The sequence below is a fragment of the Bos taurus genome, chromosome 21, assembly GCF_002263795.3.
Source record: "Bos taurus isolate L1 Dominette 01449 registration number 42190680 breed Hereford chromosome 21, ARS-UCD2.0, whole genome shotgun sequence".
Taxonomy (NCBI): Eukaryota; Metazoa; Chordata; class Mammalia; order Artiodactyla; family Bovidae; genus Bos; species Bos taurus.
This window is the reverse complement of record NC_037348.1, coordinates 8158465-8169678: the sequence shown is the minus strand read 5'-3', so window position 1 is coordinate 8169678 and position 11214 is coordinate 8158465. Positions and strand designations below refer to the sequence as shown.

General features: G+C 43.3%; 1 protein-coding gene across 4 annotated transcripts in view; it reads left to right on the top strand.

The window, feature by feature from the left end:
* Window positions 1–7338: 7338 nt before the first annotated feature.
* Window positions 7339–11214, top strand: part of PGPEP1L (pyroglutamyl-peptidase I like) — an 80720-nt gene continuing 76844 nt past the window's right edge. For 2 of the 4 annotated variants that reach the window (XM_059879250.1, XM_015459157.3), the window contains exon 1: window positions 7542–7576. Coding sequence is in view for 1 of the 4 variants with exons in the window: in XM_015459156.3 (XP_015314642.1) it covers window positions 7543–7576 (34 nt within the window). In the remaining 3 variants the exon portion in view is untranslated. Of the gene's footprint in view, window positions 7577–11214 lie in introns of all 4 variants that reach the window. The other 2 variants (XM_015459156.3, XM_015459158.3) reach the window with 2 other exon arrangements.

The window sequence follows — 11214 nt, the reverse complement described above, 5'->3', positions numbered from 1 at the left end:
GCTTCCTGGTGGCACTAGTGATAAAGAACCCACTTGCCATCACGGGAGATGTAGGAGACCTGGGGTTGATCCCTGGGTTGGGAAGATACCCTGGAGAAGGGATAGGCTACCCACTCCAGTATTCTTGGGCTTCCCTGGTGGCTCTTTCCCAGATGGTAAAGAATCTGCCTGCAATGTGGAAGACCTGGGTTTGATCTCTGGGTTGGGTTGCATGGCAACCCACTCCAGTATTCTTGTCTGGAGAATCCCCATGGACAGAGGAGTCTGGCGGCTACAGTCCACAGAGTCACAAAGAGTCGGACACAACTGAAGCAACTTAGGGCCTATACTGTTCTAGATTCTAGGGATTCAGCCGTGAACAAGATGGACAAAACCTTGCCCTCACGGAGGCTACTTTATGGGCAAGAGTGGGCAGGAGATAAAGAGAACAGAATAGTACATTAATTAAGAGCTAAGGGGAAAAAAATAGAGAAAGGGGATGGGAGGAGGGAAAAACCATGAGGAAAATGAGCAATGTGGGAAGGGAAAATGGCCAAGGCTACAGCAAGTACAAAGTCCCTGAGGTGGGAAGAAATCTCTTTTTCAGCCCCTGTGCCTGGTGGAGCCCCTGATAAATCAAGGATGCTACTTCAGCTGTTGGCCCATAGGGCTAAAGATTTATTAACCCCTGCTGCAAAACATACAGTGTTTGTTTGTTTGAACAAAACATGTTCAAACATGTTTTGATACCTTGATACCTTTTTTTGAGTTTTTGTGTTGTTTTTAAAATTACTTACATGGTTACTTACTGAATTCCTGTTACTTTTTTAAAAAGAAAGAGCTGTAAACTGAAAAGTTCCCTGCTTCTCAGCTGCTTATTCAACTTCTGTCCCAAAGTCAGAGCTTAGTCAAATACTTCTTCTCCTTTATAGTTTCTGAGTGTTCTGTCTTGCTTGGGTAGGCTGAGACCACCCCCAAATTAGAAAGAAACCCTTCTACATTTGCTTTCAGTGTTTGTACTATTTGGGGTCTTTAGATTTGAATTTTAAATCCAACTAGAATTTATTTATGTATGTAGCGTAAGGAATACATCTCACTATAGCCAAGTGTTCCAACACCCTCAAATGGTCCGTTCTTTCCTCCACTAATTTTAATTACTTCCTTAACCATTTATTAAATCCCTATATACATTATGACTCTTGCTTTATTACTCTTTTTACTATTTCTACAATAGCACACTGTTTGAATTACCACAGCTTTATCATGTATTTAAATATGTGAGAGGACAAACTTTCCCTCATCAAATATTAGAACCAACTAATTAAGGATTGAGGTTTGATGGAGATTGTGCCTAGTTTTGAACACCGACTTGCAGAACATTAACAGCTTCAAACTTTTGAGTCTTTTCATCAAAGAACATAGCACACCTTGGCTTAGTCAGGACTTTTACTTTACTCTTACCTTTTTTTTTTTTTTGGTACCAAAGTTCTACAGTTCTTATAAATGGATCTCATATATTTCTTGATAGGTTTATTCCTATATATTTCTGATATTTGTTGGCTATTTTTAATGGCTCTTTCTTTTCTTCAATTACATTTACTAATCAGTATTGCTCGTATATAAGAAAATTGTTAGCTTGGGTAAATGCCAGTCTCATATCCAGCCAGTTTTATGAGATCGAAGTTTTTAAAATCAATTATCACAGAATTCCTAGGTAGACAATCAGATAGTCCGTAAATAAGTTGCTGATTTCTAAACCATCCTCAAACCTACTTAGCCACATGGCACTCACTTTTGACACCAAAATTGCCCTTGACTCTAACAAAGAAAAATGAAAAATATTGTTCATATATGTAAACTGGAAAATAGGGGCCTGCAGCATGCTTTCAGTATGTCTTCACTTCATTCCAGGAGGTTGTTAAGCACGCTGCCTCGTCCTTCAAATGGCCTCAGTCATCTACACAGGAATTTCCTCAGTGTTAAGCACACAACTGTTCTAGCCATTCCCAAAGTATTTGTGAAATTTGAAAGAAAAATCCAGTATTTAAACAACAGGGCTAGGGAGGTATTGGATTTTAAAAAGAAACCAACTGTTGTAGCCGCAGTTGTTACTTTTCAGTCAAGAGAATGTAGTCCTTAAAAATAAAAGAAAAAAAAATCAAGACTTAGCAAAAATCAAAGGAAAAATACAAGACCGAGGAAAATTATCCATAGACCTTTCTCCTATAAAATGTAAAAAAACTGTTTGAGGATGGTTTAGAAATCAACAACTTATTTATAGACTATCTGATTGTCTACCTAGGGATTCTGTGATAATTGATTTTAGAAACTATTGGATCTCATAAAACTGGCTGGATTTGAGACTGGCATTTACCCAAGCTAACAATTTTCTCATATATGAGCAATAACCAATTAGTAAATGTAATTGAAGCAAAGAAAGAGATTTACAGTAAAATAGATTTATAGTCTATCACAGCAGACTGTCAGAAATTTTAAAGCACTAGTTTTTAAGCTATTAATTCAAATTTCATAGGTGAAGTTACAAAAACTATTATCTTTCAAACCAGTTTCCCATGGAACGCTAAAATAATCCCAGCATTGTTATATGGTCTCTAACATACCAGTTTCCTAATTGTTTCAAAACAGTTTTAAATGGTTGTTTCAGAATGTTATAAAAGTCTCAGATTTTTTATATTTAAATAAGTAAATGTCATAAGCATTTGAGGGTGAGGCTTTAGTAGGAAGGTTAAAAACATAAGTACATGGCATCTGAACTCTCCCCCAAAATGAAGCACAGCTTCAGGATTCTTTCTTACCTGGGTGGTGGAGCCAAATCTTGCCCGGCACAACCAGTAGTTACACACATGAGTGAGAAAAAATATCAGTTGATAACTGCTTCAGAGAGCTAATTCCACAGCAGTTAAAAATCATAAATAGTACCATTTTTGAAAACAAAACTGTCTACCATATTCATTCAGAATGCTCCTCTAATTTAACACCTGGTGAACCTAACAAAAAAAGAGAAAGCAATGGGTTTTTGATGGAACATTCTGAATTACTTAATCCTTGTTTTGATTTTAATTAAAACCTGCTCACTTAACTGAAAATGTGTTCATGTATACCACAAGGTCACTTTACCCCCAGCTGTGTCATGTTCTGTATAGGAGAAAAACTGTATTCTCGGGCAGCGTTTGGCAAACTGCAACATACAGCTCCTACCCAGCCCACTGCCTGTTTTTGTGCAGCTTGTGGGCTAGAATAATTTTTACACCTGTAAATCGCTGAAAAAAAGTAAAAGGAGAATAACAGTTTGTGACACACGGACATTAAAATTTCAGCAACCACAGATAATTATTGGTATACTGCCACACCCACCATTTGCATAAAATATTATCTGTGGCTGCTGGAAATACCATGTGGTCCACAAGCTTAAAATATTTACCATCTAGCTTTACAGAAACTGTGTGTCCACGCCTACTGGATTAAGATGAAAAAGCAAAGTGATAGGGAAGGTTGAGTCCCCAAAGGCTACCTTAAAAGAGTGACATTTTTCAAACTGCTTTGACAAGAGGCAGTTTGGCTATCAGTTCTATGTCTTATGGTAGAGTAAGTAGCTGATCTGGAAGCAGTGATGTTTGACAGAAGAGAGTGATTATTATTTATTATTAAATTATCATTATTATTATTATCTTTTTTCTTCAAACAAAAGTTTATTTTTTAATTTTTTTATTATTATTATTTTTTTTTACTTTATAATATTGTATTGGTTTTGCCATACATCAACATGCATCTGCCACGGGTGTACACGTGTTCCCCATCCTGAACCCCCCTCCCACCTCCCTCCCCATACCATCCCTCTGGGTCATCCCAGTGCACCAGCCCCAAGCTTCCTGTATCCTGCATCGAACTTGGACTGGCGATTCGTTTTTTATATGATATTATACATGTTTTAATGCCATTCTCCCAAATCATCCCCCCCTCCCTCTCCCACAGAGTCCAAAAGACTGTTCTATACATCTGTGTCTCTTTTGCTGTCTCGCATACAGGGTTTTCGTTACCACCTTTCTAAATTCCATATATATGCGTTAGTATACTGTATTGGTGTTTTTCTTTCTGGCCTACTTCACTCTGTATAATAGGCTCCAGTTTCATCCACCTCATTAGAGCTGATTCAAATGTATTCTTTTTAATGGCTGAGCAAAAAATGGGCCAAAGAACTAAATAGACATTTCTCCAAAGAAGACATACAGATGGCTAACAAACACATGAAAAGATGCTCAACATCACTCATTATCTGAGAAATGCAAATCAAAACCACAATGAGGTACCATTTCACGCCAGTCAGAATGGCTGCGATCCAAAAGTCTACAAGCAATAAATGCTGGAGAGGATGTGGAGAAAAGGGAACCCTCTTAACACTGTTGGTGGGAATGCAAACTAGTACAGCCACTATGGAGAACAGTGTGGAGGTTCCTTAAAAAACTGGAAATAGAACTGCCTTATGACCCAGCAATCCCACTGCTGGGCATACACACTGAGGAAACCAGAAGGGAAAGAGACACGTGTACCCCAATGTTCATTGCAGCACTGTTGATAATAGCCAGGACATGGAAGCAACCTAGATGTCCATCAGCAGATGAATGGATAAGAAAGCTGTGGTACATATACACATTATTATTATCTTAACCACCAGTGCTTCTCGCTGATTTATTTTCTCCACCTCCTAAGAGGAATTTGACCAGTTCGATTACATCTCAACTGAAGCGACTCAGCAGCAGCAGCAGCAGCAGCATTTATATCAAGTGTACAAAATGTGTTGCAAGAGTTGTCTGTGTCAGAGACAATAAACAAACCTTTTAAATCCTTCTTGCTTAAGCAGGAAGTCACAACTTGCCAATAAGAAAATTAAAACAAACCTCACAGCATTGTATGTTTGGTTCAAAGTGAGAAATATTTCAGGTCTTGGGATAGTGTCATCTTGGCAACCCCGTGTGTACTCCCTGGTGAGAACACCTGCATATTGCTGCCTGCTTTCCCGTTCACTGAGAGAGGGTCACACCTCGTCCTCTTAATCCCAGAGTCAAATATGATTACAAGGATTTTCCTCTCGGGAATCTAACTTGTAAGGAGGATCACTGTGCTTTTTGTTAAACAAGACAGCTCTCTTTAGTTGCCTTGTTCATTCTCAGGCTTACTATATTTCATCGGTCTAAAGATTGTGTTTGATATTGGTGACTGTTGGGAACCATTTGTTTTACAGTTTAAAAAGTGCAGATGTCAGACCTTAAATCCATACTTCTCTGAATTGTTCTCATTTTTGAGAGTGAGAATGTGTGTGTGTGTTTCTCCCAAAGGGGGATGAATACAATCAGACATGTCACTGTGGCTAAGTCAAAATGTATGTCTCTCATTTTCTTGTTTATTGATTATAAAATTAGAGAAAATTTTAGGATATAAGAAAATAAGTGAATTATGGGAAAGTGAAAATTCCAGGACATATTTCAGTTGCAGTTAAAATAGGAATGGCTCATGTCAAATCCTGGAAAATAAAAATTGCGGCCTCATTATCAGAAAAGTAGAGGAAAGTAGCATTGTTAAAAATGGGCAGTCTTAACAGCTGAGGAGTCTATTTTGAGGCATGATGAGTTGACATTGGTAAACACAAGTTAGATACCCAGACCTCGTTAGTTGTGTTGATATCAGAGTTTGACCTTCGCAGTAATGAACTTTACAAATATGGGCATTTCCAGTGATTTAATCTCTTCATTTAAAAGTGATGGACAAACCCTTCTGCTAGAAGGACTAGTTGAGTGACCTGAACCAGGGGATCCGTTTATCAGAGGTGGGGGTGGGAGGTGTGGAGGAAGATAAAACATCAACAGTGAGAATATGAGAAATTGGTTACTACTTTAAACTTGGATTTTTGTAGTGTCTGTGTTAATCTCAGAATAAGGTGACATGCAAAGCCCTCTGTATTTCCTGCAAAACAAGGTCGCCCCAGCTTCCCAGAGCAGGCAGGGAAAGGCTCTTGGGGGCAAATGCCACTTCCCACCTGTTGTCTGCTGTAAATAAGCCTGCAGCCCACACCAGGGGCCAATTAAAAGGAATGTCCCATCGGTTCAGTGACCCAGGAAGGCATCAGGTGGAGTCTAGTTTGTTGGAGTGATCCCAATTAAGTAGGGGTGGAGGTGTACTTTTTTTTTGTTTGTTTTTAATCAGGGAGCCAATTAAGATGAAACCTCAAAGTCACACCCTCTATTAGGGAGTATTCTGAACTTGGGGAAGCAGTGTGATGCTGGGGGACATGGTGTTTTACTGGCTTTCCCTGGATGGAGCCTATGATGGCCTCACTCAGATGTGGAAAAAGAATTATGGTTTGTTTGTTCATTTTTTTTTTTTTTTGGCTGTACTACAGGCATGTAAAATCTTATTCCCCAACCAGGATTGAACCTGTACCCCCTACATTGGAAAGGCAGAGTCTTAACCACTGGGCCTCCAGGGAAGTCCTAGAATTATGGGTTTTGTACCTCTTGTTAGAAAGCTTTTGTTAAAAAATATATATAAGTATTTTTAATTTTTAAAAAGTTATATCTTTTTTTAAGTAGTTTATTCTGAAAGGTCAAGAAGTTTCATGTTTTATGACATGGCTTCTTCAATAGAGGAACTAGCCCAGGTGTTAGCTCTTCTGGTTACTCGGACAATTTAGGAGGAGAGGGGAATGTCCCTAGAGCCAGGAGGCAAGCCCATGCATTTCGCGGGGCATGAAGCTAGTCCGGCGCCCTCTTGGGCGCTGATCGAAGTCAGAATGGGGGTTGGTGAGACCCCAGCCAGGGAAGCCGGCGCAGACTTTCTGGCTATGTGAGCCTCTGCCCCCAGGGCTGCGGGAGGGCTGGCGACAGTGCCCGGCGCTCTCTACCCAGGAAACGGTGCTGTGACCGCCCCCTTTTCGCAGAAAGGAGAAAAGAGTGGGGAGAGATTAACTGGCCTGAGGACCCACAGTTTATAGACGGCAGGTGCTTTCAACCATCCTTTTAACCATAAGCTTCATCTGTGGTTTTGGCCTGTTTCTTTTTCCTTTTTTTTTTTTTCTCACATATTCTGCAGAATCAGTTTCGAGAGTTACCATATTTTATCAAGCCGCGGTCTAAACAAACACCTTGTAAGTGTCCCCGCCATCATGACTTGCTGGGGCTAACCGGTGGCAGCAGATTTTAGCTCCCGCCCAATCCCAGTCCCATGCAAACTGGGACAGCTGGTCACCAGACTCGCATCTGAACATAGCAACCAACAAAGTGACCCAGAACCAGGTGGCTGGAAAGACCGTGGTGCCGCTCTGACCCTCTGCCTTTCTGTTGCTGCAGGCCCCGTGCCCAGAGCCGGCTATGTCTGCTTTCAAGAGGCATTGTTTACACCCTCCTCCCACCCCCAGAGTCTTCAGCCTTTCAGGGCCCCCCAAATGCTGCAGGGTGGTCTGTCCCCATCCATCCAAGCCAGAGGCCAACACCAGCGGGGGCCTGCCTCTGACCCGCGCAGGCGCACAAGCGCGCTCCCCACTCTGGTTCCATGGATTCCCGGTCCAGCTGCGTGGTGGTGACCGGTAAGGCGACTTTCCTGCTTTCCACTTGCTGCTGCCTTTAGCTTGACCGTGGAATGCGCTCTTGCCTGATCCTGGTCATAAATAGTTCCCTCGTGGGGGGCGCGGGGGAAGAGTGGCAACTGGTGGTGCCAATAATTCCGGAGGGAGCTAACTTCCTGCTATGCCCTGTTAAAAACAACAAGGAGGGGACAGAGAGGCGTTTCTGCTTCTGCCGTGTCATTCACTTCAAATAACCCTTGAGTGGCATACACAGTGGTGCCCTCATGTGGCTTAGACCTTTGTCCTTCAGCCCACGGGGGTGGGGAAGCGGAGGCTGGGGCCCCTGTGGCATCTACTAGGGTGCAGCTGTTAATAGGCAAAAGGAGGGGGAGCAGGGAACCCAGAAAGAAGGGGGCAGTGACCACCCCAAGAGGGGCACATAGCTCCCCCGCAAACTGGAGACTTTCCAGCCACTCGGGGAACTCTCGGCACCCTCTGAGAGCCACCAGTTAGACTTTGAACCCCAGAAGGAGTAGTAGCCACCCACTCCTACCTTTTACCAGCATATTTGAAATCCACCCCAGACACCCCCAGTCATTGTCACAGCTGGTCCCTGGAGGGCTTGTTTTCTTCACACAGCTCTTTATTTTTAGTCAGTCACATTTGGCATATTTGAAGTTTTCTGAATTGTGTGGATGAAGGAAATAAGAGACAAGGGTTCCTGTGTGTGGGGGAAATTGAACGTTACCTATCTTAATATTTTCAGACTATAATCAAACTCTTGTTAACCTTCTGAGAAAAAGAAAGTTCTTTCGAAAACCTTTTCTCTCCCTTGTTCTCATTTGTGTTATTTTGGGTATTAGAGATTGGTTCAAATTACCCTTGAATTCCTAAGGACATTATAACCTGATAAATGTGATACTTGTCACAAATGAAATCTGAATGCTGAAGCACCAGGGAAGGTCTTAGACTCACATCAACGACCCCTGCCTCTGTCCTGTCAGCCTGAGATTTGCTGGCAAACTCCAGGTTGTTTGATGGTACCTGATCATCAGCGGTGATTTGGGAATGCCCACTGGCTTCCAGAGCGTGGCCTTCCTTTATTAAAAATGCTCTGAGCTGCCAGGGGCGGTCTTTTCATTTAATTGGATTTGCTTCACATGTAAATCTCGCCAGGACATTGGCACGTAGACAGATGGTGAGGGAACAAGAGCTCTGAAGAACTGGCTCAAGACCAAGGCCTTCCGGACTGGCACCCCACCGTGACAATGGGAGACAGAAAGCGTGCTTCCCTCCAAAGGGCCTCTCCTGATTCCAGGAGATTTCTCCAGCCACTTTTCACAAGTTCCACCCAAGGTCTTGCCAAGTGTAAAGTGTAAGGCTTGACCGTGCAAAACAAAAGCTTCAGACCTTCATTTGCTGAGTTGTTTTGCCTAATTGAAAACAGATAAGCGATGATCTGAATACACTGATCTGAATGTGATTCGAAAGCAGCATGTGACTTGGTGAGGACTAAAAATGTCACTGCATTTTCAGTATTCCTACAGTCATCCCAGAAGGTACTTGGTTTCCCAGTGGTTTTTCCTTAATCTCAATATTTTCCTGTTTTGTTTTGTTTTTTGCTTGGCCACTTCAGTCTTATTTATTCTATAGGATTCAGTCAAAGTCAGAAAACACCACTAGATTTCCTGGGACATCCTGTCCCAAACTTTTCTCTTCCCTGAGAAAGTTTTACCCTTTTTGAGTGAAGTTATGAGTGCTCTATACCCAGAGATCCCCCAACTTCAGAGGCACAGTCTTCTCCAGAACTGGCTTCTGCAGGGGTGGGGATAGGGGCGGGGTTCCAAACATTGGTAGTTAATCATAGCTCCTCCCCATCTCGGAATCATGATTTGAGAAGTGCATCCCAGAAATCAGATTGCTGGAATTCAAAGCCTCACCTGGTAAAGCTGAGCTAGAGAATGCCACTTCCACCTGCAGCCCACTGCCCCCGACCCTGCAGTGAGTCCCTCCCCAGTCATAGACCCATCTGCCAGCCGCTGACCCTCCCTACAGGGCCAGGCAGGAATCACTGAGCTCTGAACACGGGCCGCACTGCAGGAGAGATGAAGGGAGAGGCCCCAGGGAGCTGGCCCCTCCTCCTGGCACCATCCTAGGGGCCGTGTGATGGTTAATTTTGTGTGTCAACCTGACTGAGCCACTGAGTGCCCAGACCCCTGGTTAAACATTCTTTCTGAATGTGTCTATGAGGGTATTTCTGGAGGAGCTTAGCGTTTAAATCAGTGGGCTCAGGAAAGCAGTGCCCTCCCCAGTGTGGGTGGGCATCATCTAATCTATTAAGGGCCTGAATAGAATAAAAGCCCAGGAAGGTTGAGTTCCCTCCGTCTGAAGCCATGGACTGATACATCAATATTCTTCTGCCCTCAAATGGGTGCTCCTGGTTCTTGGGCCTTCAACATCAGACTGAAATTTGCTCTACTGGCTTTCCTGGGTCTGCAGCTTGCAGATGGCAGACAGATCTGGGGAATTCTCAGTCTTCATAATCATGTGAGCCAATACCTTATAATAAATCCCCCCATACACACACACACACATATATATATACACACACACACACACACACACACACACACACACACACATATATATACACACACATACATACATACCTGTACATGCCTCTCAATTTCTGGAGAAAGAAATAGGGCCTGAATTACAGGTGAAATCTCAACATGGAAAAGAAAGGGCAGGACCCCTGACTAATAAGCTCAGTGCCCAAGTAGGGGGTTGGGGCTGAGAAATGGTGACATCAAATGATCAGAGAGAATAGGGCAGACCAAGGATCTAGCTGGAGCCCATCCCATGCTACTGGGAGAGAGGGTGAAAAAGGATTTAGCATTTGCTGAGCACCTACTAGATTCTGGAACGAATACACGTCATACTCAGCATTGTTTAATTGGTCCCAGGAGGTACGTACCTGAACCACCATGAAGGTGAGCACTTGGCACTGCTTCCTGTACTCCAGGCAGTATTGCAGATGCTCCACCTTATTGATTTATTCAATCTGCAAACCACTCTATTAGATTAGTATGATTAGTGCCCATTTTACAGATGAGAAAGCCAAGGCACTAAAGCTGAGTAACTTGCTCAAGATCACCACTGCTAAGTGGTGGGGCTGAGGTGAGATGCAACAGCAGAAGCCTGAACCCAAACACTGAGGTCTCCAACCACTCCTGGCTGTCGTCGGGCCATGGCCTGAGCTTTGAGGGGCCACTGGACGGTGTGGATGCCATAAAAAGGAGCGGCAACCATAGTGAGAGGGGGAGGGAGTCTCTCTCCCCAGGCCAGCAGAAAACCTTTCCTAAGCTAGTCCCAGAGGGGGCTTGCTGTCCTCCTCAAAGCAAAATTCTACTTAGTTTCCTTTTATTAGCGATCATAATAAATTGCGGTTAAAGGACATAATCATACACAGCATAGATAAGTGTTCCCAGTTCAAGGAACAAGCCCTTCTGCCCACAAGCCTCATCCAGCTCTCGCTCCTTCCCTGTGTAAAGGCCTCCCCAGCGGCGGCTTCCTCGCCCAGGCTCACTCCCTGCAACTCCTCTGCCTCTCCCCCAGTAAAGTCCTTGCTCACCCCCACTTCCTCCTGGAGACTCCCC